The sequence below is a fragment of the Orbicella faveolata genome, unplaced genomic scaffold (assembly GCF_042242905.1).
Source record: "Orbicella faveolata isolate gen_17 unplaced genomic scaffold, um_ofav_v1 contig_25, whole genome shotgun sequence".
Taxonomy (NCBI): domain Eukaryota; kingdom Metazoa; phylum Cnidaria; class Anthozoa; order Scleractinia; family Merulinidae; genus Orbicella; species Orbicella faveolata.
The window spans coordinates 11,831,178-11,854,798 of NW_028301553.1; the positions used below are offsets into that span (position 1 = coordinate 11,831,178).

General features: G+C 38.9%; 1 protein-coding gene and 1 long non-coding RNA gene across 7 annotated transcripts in view; one reads left to right on the plus strand and one right to left on the minus strand.

Annotated features, from left to right (window-relative positions):
- Positions 1-23,621, plus strand: part of LOC110041074 (chordin-like protein 1) — a 51,597-nt gene that overhangs the window by 25,361 nt on the left and 2,615 nt on the right. For 3 of the 6 annotated variants that reach the window (XM_089294927.1, XM_089294926.1, XM_089294928.1), the window contains 12 exons: positions 4,358-4,494; positions 7,031-7,107; positions 12,238-12,359; positions 13,710-13,776; positions 14,448-14,584; positions 17,473-17,566; positions 17,799-17,828; positions 18,428-18,522; positions 19,480-19,573; positions 19,990-20,082; positions 20,852-20,908; positions 22,615-22,727. In XM_089294927.1, coding sequence (XP_089151053.1) covers positions 4,451-4,494; positions 7,031-7,107; positions 12,238-12,359; positions 13,710-13,776; positions 14,448-14,584; positions 17,473-17,566; positions 17,799-17,828; positions 18,428-18,522; positions 19,480-19,573; positions 19,990-20,082; positions 20,852-20,908; positions 22,615-22,727 — 1,023 coding nt within the window. In that variant the 5' untranslated portion in view covers positions 4,358-4,450. Of the gene's footprint in view, positions 1-3,803; positions 4,002-4,357; positions 4,495-6,539; positions 6,903-7,030; positions 7,108-12,237; positions 12,360-13,709; positions 13,777-14,447; positions 14,585-17,472; positions 17,567-17,798; positions 17,829-18,427; positions 18,523-19,479; positions 19,574-19,989; positions 20,083-20,851; positions 20,909-22,614; positions 22,728-23,621 lie in introns of those variants that run through there. The other 3 variants (XM_089294929.1, XM_089294930.1, XM_020746344.2) reach the window with 3 other exon arrangements.
- On the minus strand, positions 14,148-17,015 carry LOC149108964 (uncharacterized). Its single transcript, XR_016208842.1, has 2 exons — positions 16,711-17,015; positions 14,148-14,601 (listed from the first exon to the last, which is right to left on the minus strand). It is a non-coding gene; the product is annotated as an uncharacterized LOC149108964 (long non-coding RNA).

A 23,621-nucleotide genomic window follows, 5' to 3' on the forward strand; every position in this document is an offset into this window, starting at 1 on the left:
ATTTCAGGTGAATCTTCGCCAACTGTTCTTTCAGTTCTCATTTTGGGTGAACAGTAAAAATGTTTTACAAGCAGACTTTCGATTTAAATTGCTGATTTAACAATGTCAAAGGACCATTTTGCTAGATTATGACGCTATATTTGAAGATTGTGTAAATAGTTTCGCGCATGTTTTGAATCGCTCGCACCTTTTCCACTCATGAATTAAGAGGTCGATTAAATCTTCTTTTAATGGTTTCCTTCTGAAAATGTTGAGATCGTCTGTTGTTGAGATCACTTTGTGTGTATATACTAAAACATGCAATTATCCTTTTTAATCTCGGTGACTGTTCACCGCGATTTCAAAGAATAATTGTTCAATACTTCAGGCTATGATGTCACGATTGCGTATCACAGACCAAAATATTCTGGCATATTTTCGCTTTAGTGCACTGTGGGCCATGCTCCCAGCTGGACATTTTGCTTTTCTGTGGACATTTCAAAAAAATGACTTGCGGCGATCCCTGTCAAAGGGACAATTTCTTCAAGAACGATCAGATACGGACAATATTTTTTCTGTGATAATCTTCCAGCCGACCTTGTTTGCCAACGAGACTCGTGAAGCTCTATCCAGTTTAAAACTTATTATTTGCAAAATTCAAAACTGACCACACATAAGACTATACCAAGTACCCATTAACAGGCTTGCATTTTAACCCCAACATGTATACCGACGCTTCGCATTTAACACTTCGATTGGAAAATACTACCAGTTATGTTAACTCATCGAAATTCAATATTCTAAGCTTAAACTTTACTATTACACTACTTTTGATCTGCCCTGACGTCTCTGAAAAAGGCGAGATTCCCTTGTTTCAATATGTTTTAGCAAGACTTCAGTCATACAAGTATTCGCTAATCGTGAGCTGAGTTATTTCCAAAGAATCAAACTACGTAATTCATGAATGTAAACTTAATTTCTTTACAAAATATTAAGGGCAAGCCACTGTAAATAAAAGGATGGGTAACCATCTCTTCAAAACATTTAAATGAGTTTGAAAATGCGAGCTTCCTTTCAGTGTACAAATTTGTTTACTCAGGCGGCTTTATGCATTCGTGCTTGGCCGTGGAAAAAATTTGGACAATCCTCGAGTCAAATTCGCAGTCTTGCTTGTGCAATTGGGGTTTCGTTTTTCGCCATGCACCAACCTTTGTGGCACGGAATGGAATAAAATTTTGATTCACCCGCTAAAGGCTCGTCCTTCTCCGCAATCTCCATCGCCTGTACCATCAAACTGAACTGCGAAACAACTCAGAAAAATCTCGCAATCTGGTGTTACCTGAAACAGGCCGTTAACCCTGAATTTAATCAGTAGAACTGCACCTTTATCGGTGTTAGGATGTGTCACTAAGAAAAGCTGTACATATTTCAAAGTTGATCAGTGAACCGACTTGAGGTAAAGTTTCCATTAGTTTTTGATTAACCATGATTTCAGGCGCAAAATCAATCTGCCCTTCTCTTAGTAGCATAAATTGTGATTCTTGTGCACGCACTCCGGGGTCCTTTTCCTTGTCTCTCCTGCTCTTATCAAGGCTGAATTGAAACTTGAATGGACGTATCTTTCTTCTGTTTTTCAGTCTAGTTTGCTTCACCACCGATGAAAATACATGACTCAAATTATAGGCTCGATACATGGAAGGCTTTCCGCGCCAGTGTTAAACGTGTTCAAAACATATTTGGGCTGGAAAACGAATTTTGCTTTGGTGGTGAATGCCATCACATGACAGCTTGTTCACTTACTCGACGTTTGGGTTTCATTTGGGTCATTTTTAATACCTACACTGCGATTTTCGTATCATTCAGTTCATACCCTTTCATGATTGTGTTTGTGACTGAGGTAAAACACCATTTAGTTAGTATTTTAACGTAATATGTAGTTTAGTGAACAAAAGCTATTTTCTGCAGATTTTCGAGTTGTACTATAGTCTATACACCATGTGAAATGTGAACTTGGGCCAAGGCATTGATTGCACTAAGGTCCAAACTCGTACGCACTATTGCTCAAAGTGAAAACAGTTTTTCCGTGGTCGGGTGAACCGACAACGCTGGGAGAGTCAGTAGAATTTTCGAACACTCTTTGAACACTTAAGTTGTATGTCACGTATTGCGTGCGTTTTGCGAGAATACTCTGGCGGATTCTTGAGCCCGCACTAGACTTGAACTCTTCATGTCTCCATGTTTAAATACTCTTCAATATTCTAGCTGTTAGTATCACGTATGGCGTGCGCCTTAAAAACCCTAGGATACTACGGCACCACGATTGCATATAAGAGGCTAGAATGTATAGTTACAAACATACATAGTTTATGAGAGGAAGCATCCAACCCAAATGAATTTTGGAGACTGACAAATCAAGGCTTAAGAAAACACAAGGTCAAAAACGTCGGACAATCTCTTGTCCCAATGAGGAGATAACCCAAGACTTAAACAAGGCTGAGTATTTTAATGGCTTCTTTGTAAATATTAGCAAAGATCTCTCCACTGCTGTACTGAGGACATTTTTGCGTTGGCGCGTTATGGGCCATCGGTTAAAACCTCAGCCCATTTCTCTGCTACAGTGTATCAATAAATTCTGCATTTCACGATCACAGCTACCAGTTAAAAAGTACGTAATTCTCAGCTGACAGTTAGAAGTTTATCCACTTCTCAGCCATTATTTAAAGTACTAAGTTGATGTTTGATGGGGGTCAAACCTCTGTAATATACATGAATCGGTCACTTGAGCGGAGGGGCGGGGTTGTTTAAAAACGATCCATCTTCATGATGAAAGTTGTAGTTCCAACATTTAATATTTACGTGCACTCCTATGTGTACTTCACGTTTCACTGATCACGAGAAACTTGGTGCAGTACGGCCTTATTATCCGTGCTAAGAAATACTAGAAAGGTAAGGTGCTAAGAAATGCTAGAAAAAAATAATGCACTTCTAGCTGACTGACACGTGTCGATAAAGGCCTTCTCACGGAACAGTGATCACGAATAGATATTCTCGGTTAGCGCAGTTCACGCTGTCACTCAGCTGGGTGCAATATCTTCCGGTGCTTGTACTACATAGTTTGCAAAAGCCACTATGTCAAAGTCGGAAATTTCATGGTAGAAACATGTCCACTGAGTCAGTAGCGTTAATTGCTAACTTGCAATACCGTAACCCCCCTCCAAGACACAGATAAATTTGAAAACAAATAAAGCGCATGGGTAGCTTTTATTAATTTTTCCCACTGCGTGAAATTCTTGAAAAGAGGAAATGTAATTAAATTTAGTTAGAGTATTTATTCTACCCTTGACCCTGCAATGAACGAAACGGTGGGGTAGTTAAGACAAAATGAACAGCACCAGTCTTCGGATTCAACACAGCAATGCAATTGATCTGTTCACTATTGTCCCTGTTGTCCATTTTAATACTAAAATCAATCCTTCGCTACTCGAGGTTGTTTTCTACCGCTTTACTTTTACCCTGAGAGGATTAGTGTTAAAACGGCTAGACACCAGCAATAAGGTTCTGAAATATAAATAGATCATTTGCCCTCCTCTAAGACTCCTGCGGTAAAACATTGTACAAAGGCCAAGCTTTAAATTCCTCTACTTCGTGATTGTCCATTTCAATACTTTAAAGGTTTTAGGATTAACCGTCAAGATCAATAACCTATTTTGTGCATCGTCGTCAGGTCAATCCAGTCTTTAAATTTGGGCAACCACAATGTAAATAACACTCACTTTGCCAAAAATGTCTTGAAATTACTGAATGGCGACACTGTTAAAACCTCGAAGAATTCTGTAAGGTTCTTTTCAATCAGCACCCTGCAACTTCCTTTGCCTGTTTGAGTTCTCTGAGGAGGTTTAAACGGTATTATTATCAGTTGTTGTTGTGGGGCCAAGAAAACACCGTGACATGGTATCGCTCTTTGACAGTCAGTCCTTGTTAAACCCTTAAACTCTCAGGAGATATAAGTGATGTACTTTAAGGTAAGAAATATGTCTGGGATCGGTATAGGCGGATTCTACGGATAGAAAGCCGTAATATGGGGTTATACTAGCCCCAAATGAAACAAAAGCCACGAAAATTGAAATAGCTTCATTTTTTTTTTAATTCCTCCCCGTAACGAGTGCGAGTAGGGGGTGGAATCACAGATTACAAAAAAAGACAATTTCACCTTGCAAATTTGCATTCTGCAGTGTGTTTCATACACTCAGACTGTCGGACAATCCGGTCTCAACACTGTTTCAAGTACTCCAGCACTCTAAATGATTAATTGCCGCTTTTTGATCTTTGTTGAAACCACTTGGAACTATTGAGTAGTATTAATGTTTGACGTTTCCAGATCTTCTGATACGATGAACCTGTTTGCTTGGAAAACTTGAAGCCGTTCAGGAAAGTTCTGCATACGTCTGCAAGGCCAAGCAAGGAAAACAAGATGGAAGGTCGTAGCCCCCTTTTTGGGAAGACGAGAAGTTTCTGGTAGGTTACATGTTTGAATGTCATTGTGATACTAAAAACAATCGTCACCGAATCTTGTTACAGTAGGCAAGGCAAGCAATCGATTTATACGGCAGGACCGAACGTTGCACAATGTTTGTTTATAAGACTGAGACTGACCGATTTTATTGTCTAGAATGATTGATGGCATTCCTGAATTTCTTTTTTTTTTTTTTTTTTTTTTTCCTCTCTCAAGCCGCTTTCGTGTTCATGGCCTATGATCTGCGATGGTTTTGTGGCCCTTGAAAACCCTCATATTTGATAAACTTCCACCCAATAAGTTGTCAAAGGAAGCTGTGAGAAACAATTAGGCGTTGTGAATCAGATATTCGCTTCTTATTACGTTTCTGTCCTAAAATAATGCATTCTTGCAATTTATGCAGAATCTCAGACTAGCAGTTAGATAAACCGCAACCTAAATAAACTGTCGCCTGAATAAAACCTAGAAGAGTAACATACTATTACTAGGAACCCCTGCAACTAAGGGTAAATTTGGAAGAATGTCAAGAATGTTTTGGTTACGTTCCACATGAGGCACGACGCGGCATTTGGCTCGTCTTTATTCTGCCCCACAATTAAAAAAAAACCCTGTTAGTTTGAAAAAAAGCCTCCAGAAAGCATTTGCACCAGGGTTATGCAATATTAAGTCAGGATAAATGACCGAATTAAGGCCAAAAACCGACTTACCTATGAGGGTTATTTGCTCTCAGTGCATTATGAGTGTTAACGAACACTTTTCAAATACGCGAAGCTATTCAAATGGTGTGTTCGTAGTCCTCTTTAAGTTTAAATTTCAGTCGTTGCATCCATTTTGCGTGTCATGAACTCTAATTCAGTTTGACATTATTAACTACCCTTCAGCAACGTGCACATTCCAGTTATCATCAGACCCATTTTACACAAATTGATAAATCAATCTCAGAAAAGAAAACAGTCACTCCCAAAGGAACGTGGAAATCCAAAATTCAGGTGGGAGAACCTTGAAACAATATCTCGTCTGAGATTTGCCTCTCAAACCACTTCAGTTAGACACGGTTCATCATAATCAACGTAACCAAAACACAAATATTTGTCTATTTCCGTTCTTTTTCACTCCGAAGTCCAAACTGGGAATGTTTAAACGACGTTTAAGCTCAAAAAGCAAGATTGCCTTTCCAGCACGTTGGGTGGGATTAGTTCTTTGCCCAAAGCTAGTTGGGTTTAATTTCAAACCGACGACGGCGACGAAATGTTAAAGCGTTTTTTCTTTTTCTTTTCTTTTTTTTTACTATTATTATTTCGCTTGACCTCCGTGGAGCAATACTGACTCGTCGTGGCAGAACTACTTCAGGGCCCAAATGATTTGGTAACGAAGTATCTTGAGTACTATCTTGAATACTCTCTGTTGTTAAGTGCCATTTGGTAAACGAGTTATTGCGTGCCAGTAATTTTAATTTCAAATAAAATTTATGGTCGCCTTGAATAAACCATCAACAAAATCTCATCAGTCATGCCAATGTAAATTTCGATGATTTAATCCTTGAAAAGGACCCTTTGCCGTAGATTGATTTCAGCTGATACCTAACAAAATAAAACAGCCGCAGACAGGGAAGTCAAAGAAAGCATCATTCAAGTGGGCGAACAGTAGTTGGCTTTCTTGCGACAAAGCGCTGCGTATGATTTTGATTCTGTTTATTTGTTTCTTGCCATAATGTCATAATGTAATTAACCCAAAACCATTCAGTTTGTAAACAAGCCAAAAGTGCAAATCGATTTTCATATGGCTCTTTTACACCATGTTCTCCGTCTCAACACGAAATCCAAATTGGATACCCTGTGTTCCGTTTTGGCTCTTGTCATTTTTACGAGTTTGATGATGATAAATACCCTAAGTACTTGAGCTGTTCGAACTGAAGCAGGCGTTGTCACAGGAACAAATACGAAACCTGAATCTACGTGGGTGATCCTTGCTCACATACTTAGCCAGACAAGGTGTCGTTTCTTTCTTGTAGAGCCCGATTGGTCGTAACAGTCTTGTTTGTTTGTTTTTTGTTTGTTGGTTGGTTTGTTTTTTTTTTTTGTTTTTTCTAAAACGTCTCTTTCGTTCAGAAACAAAACCCGAGCGATATGCATCAATTAGTGCCGTATAGTTTTCACTGAGCCATTGCCTGAGCAATCAGCCAAACTAGGGTCACTCGTGTTCATTCGGAACCACAGTCTTCATAGATTGGAAGTTTCAACACGAAGACATCATGTGACCATTTTACTCACCAATCTCTCCCAGAAGAGGGCATAATGAGGTCACTCCCGACATAAATAGAATGAGATTAGTAGCACACATATCTAGTCAGAAGTGTTCGCAATTGCTTGCAACAATCATTTCCATCTCTTGAGATGAGGGCGACAGATTAGTAAGTCACTTAAACACGCAGCCTGTGTTTTCTACTTAAGTGTCTAACATCAATTTGTGATGCAAGGCTTGTATCAACTGTACCCTTGACTAAGCTGAACAAACATTGTTTTTTTTTTTCTCTTTTAGCATAGCTATCCTTGGGATCGCAATTTTTGCCAGATCTTGTGAAAGCAAAGTGGATCCCCCTCAACCGACGTCACCAGGTCAGTTATTGGTTTATTGGCTGACAGACTAACTGAAGCTGTTAGGTCGATCTACATTCATTCTACTTCACATATCTGAATCCAGACTGCCCTTAAACCTGGTCTACAAGAGTTAGAACGTTCAAAGATATCATGCTGTAAGGAAAATTGTCGGGTAACAGCAACATTGAATAACAACTAGCTTTATTTGTATGACCATAAATACATACTGAGTGTTGCAAAAGCTTTTGTAAACTAAAACTAAAACATTGATAGAGCTTTTCCGCAAAAAGAACCTTACAAATGTAAATATGCATTTCACGACCTTAGGCATGTCAATGAGATGGCTATTGTTTCTCTTTCAAGAAAGAACCGCTACCTCGCTACCTTCGCAAATACCTTATGAAACCAGATAAATTTTAAAAGCACATTGTTGCTTCTCAGATATAGAAGACCTTCACAAAATCGTCGTAACAAGACTAACGATCGTAAATCGCCGGCTAGATACAACGCTGTTAATTTACATGATAGCTTTGTCGAGACTGTTTCTTCTTCGCTACAGTTCTTGGAATAAAGAAATATGGCGTTCAGCAAGAAATGTTCAAAATTCTACGACGACTGATAAAAGCCATCGTCCCTGACACCATATTCCCGACACGTAATTATAATCCTTTAAATGTCTAAAACTATCGTCACTCGTTTACTCGTTTACGAGTGTCGATAAAACGCTGAAAACAATTATTGTGTTCAATAATTTCTATTTTTTAGTCTGCTACTGTTACTCGATGCGCCATAATTTAAGGTGAGCTCTTTGAAGGTTTTGACATTTAGCAACAGGCCTTATAATCGAACGGGCGGGGAATTTACATGTCTCATGTCAGAATGGGTACATTTGCATCTGTACGGTTATTGTACGGAAAAACTCTAATGATTATCGTGAACATATGATAAAGTTATGATAGTTATAGCAATCAAGTTACATCGGTTTGAATTGAAAGAAGGAGTATTGACAGTATTGCGCAGATCAAAACAAGATGAAATGAATTTTGCTAATTAAATATTAACGTAATGATTTGTAGAAGTCATGAGTTTGTCGGTAGCTTGTAACGAAGATAATTGTTTAAAAGTCGGAACGATATTCTCTATTTTTCATCTTTTTTTATTCATCTTTTAGAGGCAATGTATAAGACATAAGTGAGATTCATCTTCAATTTGATTATATTCACAAATAGGGCAGAGTCTGTTAACCCTTGGAATTTGATCATCTCTACCAGATTCAATCCTTAGTTTGTGATTACCTATCGTACATTTTGCAAGTTCTTTTCTTTCGCTTAGTTTGCTTGTAAAGCCTAAATAAGAGGAAGGTGTATAAGAAAGAAACGATTATTTTCAACAGGGTCTGTGCTACTTGAATAAGTCGTCAGTAATCGTTCTGACGCATTCATCAGCTACTATTCTTTGTTAACACAGTCAATCAACATTTCACCATTTTATTTTATCGGCTCTCAGTTAAAGTCAATTGTCGCACTCTGTAAACTTGAGTAAGGCAGGATTCTGCTTGAACTAAACATGAAAACATGGACTGTTTTACAACCGCCCTTCCGGACAGACAAAACTATCGCATTAATTTTCGCCGAAATCCAACACTGTCTAGCACATATACATCCATCGTATGCACAAGGCTTGTATTGATTATTAATTTTCTTTAGACGAAGAGCAAAAAACGAACCGGCGAATGTCGGATCCGTTGAAGGTTCCCAGTAAGACAAAGTCAAAATGGTTAAGAGCGCTGTGTAAGCTAGAGGTTTGTCCTAATGGACATAATTTTCCGACATCTTTGTCTCCAAAACAACAAAGTTGATACCGGTATTAGAGCGCCCATTGCGTAATTATACTCTTTTTTGTTTAAAAGAATATATATTATAGGATTATCGAGGCTGAAATTTGTGAAAAGAATAAAATTTTGTATATTGAAAATTTGCAAATACCATACAATCATATGTTTTTTAACTAAACCGTATAAAATTCCTCCTGTTTCTCAGTAAACAGCAATAATAGCCTAAAAACAGCAAACTCGGCACTAGCCGTATGTTCGCTGCGAAAATAACATTTTTGCAGAAGTTATGTGTGTCATCTTCGGCTTTATTGCCTGCAGTCTGGCTCCAAAATTGCTTCAACGTCATCAAAGTCACGATAGGACAGATAATCTGACGTTTTGTTGGCAAAGTCCACTCTGTATTCCTTTCACTAATCTAAGAATATTTACAAGAATATTTTCAGCCTAAAATCGGCAGGAATATAAGAATGCTTGTTGTCTAATCACTCTGCAGTGAAACCAAAACAAAATAATTTCTAACTTTGTACAAGTAAGAAAACATCAGTCCTATGGGAGGTGGTATCTCTTTTACTGATCAGACATGAACAGCCCTAACATAGTTTATTACAATAAACATAAGCGGTCCAATGATAGTTATTAATACAACAAATGTACTGAACAAAAATACGGAAATTTTACTAAAACAAAAATTTCCAGAATGAAGAGATCAAAAATGGAGATGCTGTCGAGTGACAACTCCTAACCACAAACTGCTTAAATATTTGCTTCTTAGCATAATTACGTAACCTGCATACCAACGAATCTAAATACCGCCACACAACTATCTTACAATAACAAAGTGAAAAATTATGTTCAGCCTGAGAAATAATATTCTTATAAAAAAAAGAGTGTATGGGGTATCAGTGAAGTGTCTCCTTCTATAAACTAGTCTTTCAAATTTGTTCAAAGTTAGTACGGTCAACCACAATAAAATTGTAATCGACAATTCTTCACCGGATAATTATATTACGGAGCAGGTGTTAGTTTCAGCAGCAGTATTTTTCAAGGCAATATTCGTTGCATATTTTCCAGAGATATTATACCAGATTGCGAAACTGGGCGAATTAAGCAATTTCATAACAAATCGCTTATTTTTAACTACTCCCTAAATATAACCCTAAATACAATGGTGGCTTATCTAGAAGTTTCCCACTGAGATCAGAATAGTCGCCAAGACTTGATAGATTAAATACGTGAAATTGGTTATTTCACAACAAATTGCTAATTGTAGTATTTACTAAATTTAACAAACTGTCCAGAAGTTTCCACTGAGATCAAAACAAAATAGTCGTTAAGTCTTCATAGATTAAATACGTGAAACTGGTTATTTCATGACAAATGTAGTATTTGCTAAATTTAGCAAACTGTCGGTCTAGAAGTTTCAATGTAACATTAGAGAATTAGGTGATTTGACGGCCAATTGCTAAGTTTAAAGATAATTGATTTTAGAGACTGGTCTTCAGGTTAGATCAACAATCCTTTTAAGTCAATAGTCCAAGTTAATCCCGCAATTTGAAGTATTTCCTATTTTTACCATACTGTGTTGTTTTAGCTTAAGTTAGTCCATCTTTTTGATATCAGGAGAAAATTGCCCAAATTAGCTCCGCATTTGATAATTACAACACGGCCGTTCACAAATTAAAACAACAATCAGCAATTACGAAATAGAAAACACGTACCGTGTTTCTATCGAGTTATAGAAATACGAGTGGAACTTTGGGAGAACGAGAAATGCTGTGGGAACACGAGCCGCATGCAATTGCCATACAATTGGAATTGTCCCAGGGATAATAATTATATCCTCCTGTTCTATCGTATTCGTTTGAGTGGACGGCTCGGGTTGTCAAATTTGGGGATTTCTGGCAGTAAGTCAGCTGATAAGTCTTCTCTTTAAGACCGGGATAACGGCAGATAAGTTTCTTCGTAAAACATTTCCTTGTGAAAAATTCTGATCGGCTGGTCGCAACCGCCGCCCTAAAATTTCTGAAGGATTTGGGATCTTTCAGACTGTCACTGCGGCTTTGTAAGATCCTCGTGCAATTTGTGACATTTAGGCCCTTTTCTGGACACCTTGAATCCGTTCTACATTACCCACGGCAGCAGTGTTTGCTTTCTAACATTATTTAAGCTGATCAAAAGCCTAGCCCACCAATCTTTCCTTTTTCGCCTGACTTTCTGGTCTAGAATACAACGCGCCCATGCAAACCCTTCTACCGGACTGTAATTCTTGTCAGAGTCATGTGGGGGGTCTCTGGTGATGTAGTCTATCATTAGAAACTGTGCATGACGTTGTTATACGGAAGGGAGTAACCAGACGGTGGGCGTATAAGCAGATTTGTTAACCGTATTCAGGGGCACCCAACGGATCGTTCCGGTAAATTATCTGTTCGGAAGGCCTTTAATCCCCTCTGATTTTCTTGAGAGAATTGGCACCTCAAACTTTCGTGATATGAGAAATTTAATGTCTGTTGTTTTCGGACTGTTGAAAATGTCGTTTTGGGTACCGAAAAAAGGTAAGCTATCATTTTCGGAAAGGCGTTAAGACCTAAGGTTTTCGGGAAATGGACAAAAAAGCCCTAATAAATTCGAGAATACTCACGTTCCCCTAGAATATCCGAACAGATAAAATTTTTTTAGTGCAACCTAAAATTAACCCACAGAGCTTTAAAAGTACTCCAGATAGCCTAAAACAGCGTCTAACAGCATTCGAGAGAAAACGGTCGTTGGGTGCCCCTGCGTATTCTCCAGTTTGGAAGTTAAGCCTAACTTAACGGCTTATGACTAGGCGTAAGCCTTGAGCTGAAAGGATAACAGGATATGGAAGCAAAAGGTTGACTGTATCAACCAACACCTGAACGACAATTACAACTGTGTAACTGTTCGAACTGAGTGAAGACAACGTCAACAATGAATATCTGACGTCACTACGTATGTCATTGGCTCAAGGATACGGTTTTCAGGCATGCCACTCAAACAAACCAAATGAATGTTTCAAAATAGGCACAACAAGTTAACATTATCAAATGGCAGAAAGCTTCTCAATGGATTAGCTATGCTACAGAGCGTTGAGTTTGGGATTACCGAGAACAAATCCAGCTACTGGAATAGTGGAGGTTGAGAACGGGAAAGCCGAATTGTTGTTTTTTCGACCAGTTGCTTTTGTTGGGAGAACAATGCAAGGGGCGTGTTTTCAGCAGCCAGTTGGTAACTGCTCGATGAGAGTGGCCAAAGCACCGAAAGGTTACAACGAAGTTTTCTTTCCTTTTCGTTTACAGCTGTTACTGCCAAGCCACCGCAGTGCTCGTTTAACCACATCAACTACAACGTGGGAGAGATCTGGAATCCATTTCTGTTACCGAAAGGATACTATCGCTGCAAACGTTGTATCTGCAAATTGGTAAGTGCTACATATGGGGTGTGACTAAACTGTGCATTCAGCATCGTAACAGTATGATAATTTTGTTCAGTTCAATATTAATAAGTAGGAGATAGAGTAACACCCCAACAGAACCACAAGGCTGTCTATAAAAGTGGAAAAAAGAAAGACAGAACACTGCAGTCGCACAACAAATGGTGTTGACAATATTCCGAATACAGTTGTAATCTTCTATCGACCAAAGGCGTAAGTTTTCCAAATTCGTTTCTCGATTGGCAGTCCGATTTGTCATAGATGGAAAGTAAAGAGAATTAGTCCTGAGGAAATTTATCTAGCACTCCCACGATCGGCATTACTCATTTGCTGAACTTTATTCTCACTCACCGGGAACTCTACGTAGCCCTCGAACATAGTTTATATAGAGTTTACCTCACCTAACTACACTGTAATAGTTTTTATCAGGGAATTTACAAATCGATGACGTTCAACAATCCAGCAGCGTTGTCGTGCAAAAGTCGTCCGTTCGTAAAGTTAACAAATTGACGTCAGTTTTTCATGCGTCTGTCCTGTTATTGATCATGAATTTCGTCATAACATTGTTAAAGTAGCTGTGGATCCACAAGGCGACAGCCGAGTGGATCCGCAAACTACTGCAAATAACAAATTTTGACGAATTGTCAAATTGTCCGCTCTCAATCATTGACGCATCGCATAAATTATAAATTCCTGTCTCTGTCCGCTTATTTACAATGAAAATTAGCCAATGAGCGCGCGAGAATTTCTGCAGTTATCGTAAAATTCTTATTTTCCTATTTCCCTGAGGTTTTAATTTTGCAGTACGCCGATTTACTCTCGAAACAGTACACAAAACGAATTTTCCTCAGTACATTTCGAAACGTTTTTAGCTGTGTCTGGCTAATTGGGTTTAACTGCTAATCAGGAAAGTAAAGGTTACACGCGTTTACCTGAAATGCATGTTATCTTACATGGCCTCAAAGTTGTAAAAGAACCGATGTAAACCAAAGTCCAAACAACACTCTTTTGAACGAGCTTATCAGCTTAGTTGTCCCTTATTGTGGGATAATGGGTCTTGTCCTTGCCAATTGGATATAGAGGGAACTCAATAATTTTTTTTAATACGTACCTCACGCTTTTAAATAACATATGCAAGTAAATGAACCAGCTCGCCCGAAGTCTCCCCGTAGCAAGAGACCACGATCATGGTCTCTTGCCCGAAAGGGGCTTAGAGCATCCGTCTGATGTGTGTGAAGGTCATGGGTTCGACTACCTTGAGGACTCAGATTTGTTTTATTTTCCTACACTCGTGCATGACAACAGAATGTAATCTTTCTCATCGCTTTATGTTTTCAGTCAAGCGATGGCGCCTTGGCAATAATAGACTGCGAAGGACGACGGTGCAGAAAACCGTCATCGCATGGTATGTAAACGTTTTATAGTTGAGAAAAAGAACTGAATTGCAATGGTCGGTCGCTGGTTTAGTGCCAGTACTTGACAAGTGCCATCAAAAGTTTTAGAAAACAGGACGGCAGTTTCTTCGACAAAAAGTCGCGATTCTAACCTACCTTAATCTTCTTAATCATTAGCCATTCTAAATTTATTCAGTTTATTCAGTTTATTTTGTACCTACATGGTGTTTTGTACCTTGGTGACCAAATATCTGGAGGTTGCCTTCGTTCACTGCAACAAATGGCTTGATGCATGGTAACATAACCAGTGTAATTCTTTTCAAAATATAGCCATCACCGTCTTCGTGCTCAGAGATGTGTACAGATCAATGGTCAACGAGAATAAATTTTATCTATTCTTTCTTTATTATCAAGCAAATAGAGAAAAACTTGTTTCGACACTGTGCACAAAGACAAAAGATTCTGAGTTTACTACATGTAAATTACATCTGACAACAAAATCAACAATTAAAACCATATCGTTAGACCAGAGTTTCCTTTTGCAAACGGTAGTCTCCTAACTGCTAGCTTAACGTTTAAGGAATGATTTCCCCTTTCCAAACATTAGATAGAGGCCAAGTCAAGAAAACTCTACATGTGGAAACTTCACCTTAAACTCTTGACTTATTCATTTAACTTTCAGCAAATCCCGCGCATAACGAACAGCAAAGTAATTGTAGTCACCAAGGTACCCTGCGGAGTCATGGGACAGTGTGGAAGGTGTCTACCACGGGTCTAAATGTCACGCTTGCCAATCACTGCATGGAGTGTAGCTGCACGGTTAGATTTTCTTCAGTCTAGTAATTAAAATATAAAGTTATTTGAACATTCGTATAACAAAACATAAAAATATCATCAGAATACAAGTGACCTTCAAGTGAAAGACTGCTATATGCCAATGTTGATTTCTAAAGGTGGACAGTCAAGGGACTGTACAAACAAGAACAAGTCAGATTATCATTATTGCGTTTCGGTTAGAAATTTTGAACTGTCTTTCAAGACTTTCAAGACGTTCCGTTTATTTCGACAATTTTCCGATCGGTCGAGCCAAAATTATCCTACCATTTATATTCTGACAGAAATCTCCGGGTAAATAGTCAACCAAAGACTAAGTTAACTACAAAATTCGGCTTGGTTGTATTTACAAGTACGGTTTATGTCGGGCGAAAACCACCACAAAAAGATTTGTTTACAATCAGTTCCAGCAACAAAGCAGGTAAGTGTAAACGTTTCTAAGTATTTTAAGAGGTTGGCGAAATTTATAAACTGTACTAACAGTAGGGTTTCGAATCAAGAAAACTATTTATAAAATTATGTTAAAAAATGTCGTCGAAAAAAAAGCTTGGCAAGTGCCATCAAAAGTTTTAAGCGGCCTTCACACGGCAAACTTAAGTTGGCAAACTCGTGTTGCCAAACTTCCAAAAGTTGGCAAACTCGTACCTTCACACGTCAAACTCGTGTCAAATCACAACACACGGTAATTTGCAACATGGCCGACTCAGTGCAGTGGCACTCACGTACAAAAGTGAAACAGAAGAAAAGAAGAGAAGAAACAGAAAGCAGTGGAGAAATAAAGGTTTGGAGGAAACCCAGTTTGTCCGCTAGCTTCCCCATTTTCTTTTGTTTGTTTTTACGGTATCGTTGTAGACTACAAATGAAATGCCCCACACAGCTGGACAATTGTGAACCTCTTCGATAAATTTAAAGGTGGCCTCGTGTTCATCTTGAATTGCGTCCGCCATTTTGTGAAGTGTCACGCAAATGAATCACGTGAATAGAGCGCGTGTTTTGATTGGCTGACAGTTAACAACACATGTCTGCCAATCGTTCACACGTCAGAAAAGAGTTTACCAACACGAAACAGTTGGTGAAAAAGTTGGCGAGAATAGAGGCAAGTTCTACTTGTCGCCAACAGTTTGCCAACGTGTTTACCGACTGTATTTGTGCTGTTCACACGCACCAACTTGAGTTTGCCAACACGAGTTTGCCAACTTTAGTTTGCCGTGTGAAGGCCGCTTTACAGCCGGACAACTGCGAACCTCTTCGATAAATTCAAAAGTGGCCTCATGTTCATCTTGAATTGCGTCCGCCATTTTGTGAAGTGTCACGCAGATAAATCACGTGAATAGAGCCCGTGTTTTGATTGGTTGATAGTCAACAACACATGTTTGCCAATCGTTCACACGTCCGATACGAGTTTACCAACACGAAAAAGTTGGTGAAATAGTCGGCGAGAATAGAGGCAAGTTCTATTTGTCGCCAACAGTTTGCCAACGTGTTTGCCGACTGTATTTGTGCTGTTCACACACACCAACTTGAGTTTGCCAGCGCGAGTTCGTCAACTTTAGTTTGCCGTGTGAAGTCCGCTTTAGAAAACACGACAGCAGTTTCTTCGATAAAAATTTGCGTACTGCATTTCGGCAATTTACTTCAGCATAAATCTTCGAGGCAGCAACTGTCCGAAAAAAATGTTAAGGGTAAACTGAAATAATCGTTTCCATAGATCAACAAATCAACCACTTCCACCGCTGTTTTTAACTTGCATGCTCCTGTTTATGGAGTGATGAGTAGTGTGCATAATTACCTCGCCGCTATGTCCACCGTTAGCCAGGTTTATGCAGTAAATAATAGTTAAAGACAGAGCATCTGTCCGTCAAAACAATAACAATGTCACAATTAACTCTTCTGTAATACACAAGCCGGTTTGTTACGAAAAATTTGGCTTACAAGTAATTATCCGACATATTAGTGAATAACAACAAAAGCGACTGAATCGACACGAAAAGCGGCAAATAATTTAAGCTTACGATGTCCAAGAACCGACACAATTTCGTTCCAAAAGTGAAACATGTTCTCACCATAAGTTCATTAGTTTTAGCATATTCACCAGTAACTGAGCTTGTTACCTTTCTCGAAGAGGCTTGATTAATCCTAGCTCATTTGAGAAAGCGAAGACGAATGCTGTTCTTTGCTTCAATTTAATCCTTGTGGCTTCCCAAAGCTTGAAATCCTTGCTCGACTGTTTTGACTTGTACAGGGAATATTCACCTCCGAAATTATTACGGATCATTATTAAATCAAAGCGTTTGTAGTAATTTTGTTCGAAACAAACGACTTTCGAGGAAACCGTTAAGCAAAATTTCCAAAGCAAATTCTGTTTCGTCGGCTTTCTTCACGTGTTTCACGCAACTCACGCTGAGAAAACTGGACGCGGCTGCCACTCAGTTTCCCGCCTTTTATATAACCATTCATTTAAGCCACACTGAAATGTTTATACAAACCAGTAGTCAACCGCAAAATGGACCTTTTCATAAAAGGCAGCCAATTATAAATTATTTAGTAAGTATTAAAATTAGCCTTACTAACTTCGTTTTTAAGTTGATAATTCAAAAAAATATTTAATCTCAAACGAGGTAAGTGAGGCTAATTTAAAATGCATATAAAGGAATTTTAAATTGGCAGCCATTTATGAAAAAGGTCCATTATCTGCTCATGCGGCACAAAATAGTAGCATTTGTACAGTTTATCTTGATCTTTTCACTTCGCCTGATAATGACGTTCAGTTAATATCGAAACGTCGAAGCTAAAAGTAAAACGATTTCAAGCAACCTTTTATCACACGTATTCATAGTGTAAAAATTGCTTGTTTTGATTGTTTTATGATGCAGGATAGTTTTGTGACCTGCGCCATCAGAACATGTCCAGTCCTTTCCTGTGTGAATCAAACAAATACAGACGGAACATGCTGTCCTGTTTGTGCAGGTAAAATGAAGCAGTAGGTCATCCTGTCTGCAGCCTCTCTTACAAGCAATTTTCAAAACTTGCGCTTGATTAATAATTATACTAGTCTTGTTGTCTCCAGCCTTGTCACGCAATGACGTGGAATGCATCACGAAAGCAAAACGCCTCTTCGCATGCATTACCTTCTCAACCCTTATCACTCATATTTCTCAATCTTAATTAGTTTCTAAATTTGGTTTTATTTTCATTTTAGAAAGTTTACCAACACTGCGAAATCCATTGGGTATGTTAAGTTGATACTTATAATTTACTCTATGTATAAGTATGCTTTGAACACAAACCAGTTTTCCAACAGTTTTAAAAAAGATTAAACTTCCTTAAGAAACTGTGTTTAAAAATCTGATCCCCTAAGTAAATTAAAAAATTCCGCGCTTCGGTTTTGCGTTACTTTCGCTGTTAGTAATTTATCTACATGGTACATGTCCATGGAATATTAATAGCCACTCAGTCGTGTTCTTGTGGAAGTCCACGAATCGTATTGGTTCTCTTATCGTTTTCTATTTAAGCCATAGACCACTCTTTCTATGGGCTCACCGGCGCAACAAAACCACGCGGGATTTTGGAAGAACACTTGAAAAGCTTGTAAATCACGTGCCGTTAGGCTGTGATTTACAAGATTTTCGAATTTCTCGAGTTTTCTTCTTTTAGTGCACAGAATTGCAGTTTTTGTGCTGTTATTCTTTTGAGTGTCTTCTAAAACAGTTATGCTACTCACCCTCGTTATCTATGAATGTTGTTTAGCGTTGATTTTTATAGCTTTTTTATCCTTTAGTAACAGTTTCCAAGATAGTTGTTTTTCGCCATCTGCACGTTTTCTTATAGGCTGCCAAACAATGGGTAGATACTACGATCATATGGAATCCTGGTATCCCAGAGGACCTCCAAGATACGACATGTGTATCAACTGCACTTGCAAGGTATGAAATTCAGACCTAACGCTATTTGCAAACATCGCTGGAAACAAGCTAAGTAGTTCGGAGCAAATTAAGTTTGTTACATCGGGACATAAAAAAGACGTACTTTTCTCGTAGCGGTTCGTCGCAATGAACATTCTCTGTTGTAGAGTTTACTGTAGTATTCGCATACGTGTGTGCCTGGGAAGATTACAGAGAGGAAAATAGAAGGTCTTCAATGGACGACAGGAAGACAGACGATCAAAATCGAAGAGCCTGCTCACCTTCCCCTTTCTTCTTTGCGGCGTTCCCTGAGCACCATATCTGCCATAACCCCCTTGAAATCCTCTGCAGAGGAGAAAGTGTTATAAGCTTCAGTTACTGTCCAACTGCAGCGAACACCGTCCAAATAACAGCACAAATATACAGCAATATCGTACAGTTATTTGTACAGGAGAATTAACAAATTGACGTCAGTTTTTTAGGCGTCTGTCCTCTTATTGATGGTAAATTGCGTCATAACATTCTCAAAGTGGCTGTGGAACCACGAGCTCCAGACGAGTGGTTCCGTAGTAAACTTTGACAATGTTATGACAATGTTATGACGTTGTTTGTATTTTGACGAGTAGGGCTCGTCAAAATACGGCACAACTCGTAAAAATATACAGCGATACTACACACCAAAACATCTAATAAGATATATACATATCCATCACTTCGACTAAAATTACGCTATAAATGGCCATCAAAATAACCAGTGAAAGCGCCTTCCTTGTTTTGTAATTTTGACTAGCCGCGTGGGCAGATTTAACAGTGTCCAGATTCAACAGTGTCCAGAATTTTCCCTCTTTCTGTCTGTCTGTCTGTCTGTCTGTCTATCTATCTATCTGTCTGTCTCTCTGTCTGTTTCTCTATTAGCAGCGCTTTTAAAATCGTTATCTGCGATTGAAACCATGATGCTTACTTTATTTTATTCCTTAGAACACTTCAATAGAGTGCAGCCTTCCAGAGTGCCCCAAGATAACCTGTGTTAATCCTCAACGAAAACCGGGAGATTGCTGTGAGACCTGCCCAGGTATTACATCGAAAACTAATAAAATTCTGCCCCAGTGACTCAACCAGTGCCAGACTGCCATTGGCTACTTTTATCCAGTCGATGGATTCGTTTCGTGCGCAGAAATCGAACGAATTTTCGATGAAACACTTTTCCATTCGGCGCCATACTGTTTAGAAAATATGCGTACACTTTCCTAACTTTTGATGAAAATCTGAAGATGAAGTATAACTGGACAACTGATTACTCGTTCGATCTTGGTAACCGAATACGCTCCCATTGTTCGCACAGATCATTAGTATTTAATAAACTTCTCAATCAATTAACTAACGCTTTTTTATAATTATGCTAATGAACTAATTGCTTAATACATTAAGCTGCTGGGTTAAACTTGTAATCTCTCCGCTTCTTCCCCTGTTAACCATAATTTATTTCAGCAAACTCGGTAACCGCGTCGGTGAAGGAGCAGCCTTCTTCCAGTCCTGCGAATAGCATCAGTATGTTGATACGCTATGGATTCAGTCGACGAGGTAAGAGCTCGTGACAAAAGACAAGTGATAATCGGTCACATTGCCGAAAGATTTCTGTTTTGGGTTAGCTGAAAGAACTGACTACACCCTTTTTTGTTTATTTTTCATGCCCAGACTGAAAATATTCATGTACCATTTTACATCACAGCCGTACACTAGGACGATAGTACGTTTGTCTTGTAAATTTATGTAAAGATCGATAAGTTCCCAAAGTGTATGCAGCGTTCATGCCAAAACAATGTTATTTCGTTGTTTTTCACTTTAAATCAATATGCAAAAAATGTTCTTAAATTTTAATAATTTCAGTCCTGGCATATTCGTAATATTTCGCCACTCTCGGCATAATTATATTCATATAAAAATAATTCTTACAAAAGAAAAAGAGTATTTTCAATATGGTACTATCGCAAAAAAATATAGATGACAAAGACTTAATAAAAATTTTTCAGCTTCCAGACCGGAGATAGTTTCAAGAATGTATTTTTTTCCCTAAAGGAAGGAAAGTAACCAAAGAGTGCATTTGTGAAAAAAACAGTTGTTACATTTTGGAATACCACATTTTAGAAGATTTCATGGTCTGGGATATCCATATATTCTTTCTGCACATATTAGTAATTTACAATGCACACATAGACAACTCTTAAATCTAATGCACATAGATAAAATTAACATTCTGCATCTAATTTAATTTGCCCTTATTATGTAATGAACTAAAGTAATTTGTATAAAGTAAACTTAACCATAACTTGATGCCTTAACTTCTTTACAGTCCGTAAGCATCGTACCACGATTCCAGACTTATTCAAAATTCGACTGGAAAAGAAAGGTATGACATTGCAAAATAACAGGCCCTGCAACATTACTCGAGTAGTTCGCTATCTTCACTAACATCTTTGACGTCACAAAGCGAGGCCTACACGCATGCGTATCTCTAGCGTAATGGCGTAATCAAAACATCATTCCCTGAAATACTGTCGCAAGACGAACCAAATCTCTGATCTTTTGTTCGAACACAAAAACAAAACAGAGCAGCTATTGGAAAATCCCCACTGCTCTTGCGCCATGAGGTATACCGGAGTATGTTCAGATTTTCTTTGTCGTGCTCTATTGGAAAATCACGATCTCTGTAGCGCGTTCTTCTGTCGGAATGGAATATTGAACTATTTCAACCTAACTAAGTTTGTTTAAATTAGTGCAAAAGAACCCTTTTTGCTCCAGGTTCAGTTTCAGTCGTATTAGATGCCGAAGAAAAGTTATCAAATGAACTTTAAATTTAGTTGCCAGCAAGACAAGGCAAATGCAGATTTCATCAATCCAAACTGGACAAGACCCTCTGGTAATGTGAAAAAATCTCATATCGCGCGAACAGCTTTCGCACTTTAAAAGAAAAGTTGTGACTCTTTCTCGTCGCGTTCGCTGGACCAGCTGAAAAAAATTAAGCATCTCTTTTATAGCTCAGAATACGCAAAGATTTCAACAGTGTAGACCACACAATCTTGCAATTGGTTTCAAAGCTCTAATTCCCCAACAGGGCTTTAGGGATCCAAGCCACAAGGGTTAGAGGCCTCCTAGGACACCAGTGAATTTTGACACATGACCTCCGAGAATCCATTAATTACTGTATCAAGGCACCGGGACACCGGGGCGTCAGGGCACCAGGGCACAGGATATCGGGGCTTCTTTTACCTCCTGCCCCCCAAACCCACAATCACTCAGTGCTCAATGCACCGGGTCCACCGATGTAATAAGAATTAAAAAGGAATCCTCCAGAAGTTCGAGTAACAAGTGGACAAGAGCTTTGTACCGAGTTTATCTACATCGTATAACAAACCTCTGTACGACTGTTTTAAATATCTTCTCAAAAGAAATTATTTCTAACAACATCAAGTATCGAAAACAATTGTTGAAGTTCATAAGAACACTTGAAAGTACTAGTAGAACGAAACTGATGTTGAAATTTTACCTGTGGTTACACAATTTTACTGATTCTTTCAATTTATTTTCTCGGGATTCCATGGGAAACTGTCCTTGGTGTTATTTCGGCCTACTATTTATACCTTTAGCTTTTAGGAAATGCAAAAAGGTTTATAATATACTCAAATTATTCTGTACTAGGTTTTTGGCACGGAAAACCAAAATGACTCGATCTCCCATCGGATTTTATCTTAACCTTTCTCTGTGCTTTGAGCTCTGGCTGCCTCCAAAAAGCGCTCCAGAGACTGCCTATTTGGATGCTTGAAAGATTGCATTCAGCTTCTGCTCAGTTGCAAACTTAACATGAAAACTGTTTGGTTGGGTGAGCATCGATAGTTTCCTCAGCGCCGGCCAGACTAATTATACACGTATGTGTAACTGGGCAACGAATAAGTTGAGAAGGGTATACAAGAACGTCCACACACCATTGTTCTTCATTCAACCTCCCCTTTGGCGTATCTTTCAGTATAACCGGCGTTGAACTAGCATGCCAGGCGGGAGGGAGTAAGAATGCTTTCTTATCTGTTTATTGCAGTTGGTCTATGATTTTATTTGCAGAGACGCCCAAGCTAGATTGCGAGTGGAATAACAAGTCGTATGCTCACAATTCTTCATTTAATCCGGTCGTTGGTAATTTTGGACCTTCTTACTGCGTCACGTGCTTCTGCAATGTAAGTTTATATATGGTGTAGCTGAAAAGCACGTTAGTCTCTCCACGAACCCTCTATTTTTTCTTGAGTTCGTTGAGATCGTAAGCAAAAGCAGAAGGAAGAAGGGAAACACCTTGTAGCAAAGAAAACACGTCTGAGGACAGACCAACACCACGCACACCTCTATTTTCTTTTTTTTACATCTCAATAACACGCAGTTTTAATGTTGTTTATTGCAACGATGGACCTTTTTACCAATGTTACACTTTTCCGAAGCTTTCGTTAAAACTAAAACAAAGCATCACCACTCGATTTATCACGCCAAATAAATAAGTAAACATACGAGGTGTCATAAGAATCTGTCGAAAACTCATGCATGAAAATAGTTAAGGCAGCCCAAACGTTAGCCTGCGAGAGCATCCTGTTTTCTCGGTTCTTGTTTCACGCGGCGGAGACAAACGGCAGACGGAAATACGTCTGCGTTCGCATGCTACCCAAATGTATACGTATGAAATACCTATCGAATATATGCCAGGAGGACACGTTCTCCCTGCCATACATTTCTTTGTACAAATTGGCATGTTTGGGGCCCGGGGTAGACGCCCTTTTCACAAAAAGGCGTGCTCGTTGCATTGTACCTTTTGGGATTAAAAAAGCGGTTGGTACTGTCTCAGGGTGTTCAGCCTCAAAAGGTCCACAGCGGGAGCTTCTACAGTACCTTTTAGGGTACTGAGCCGAAAACGACATCACAGGATATTATGTGTTGTTTTAGAATTGGTATCTCTTACGGGTGAAAACTCTTCTAAGGCACGTCCACAAAGAAGGTACCATTTAGGGGTTCATTTCGAAATTTCCGACGAGCACCTCCGTCCTTTTTGTATCGAAGCCCTCCCCCCCCCCCCGGATGGGTTTGGG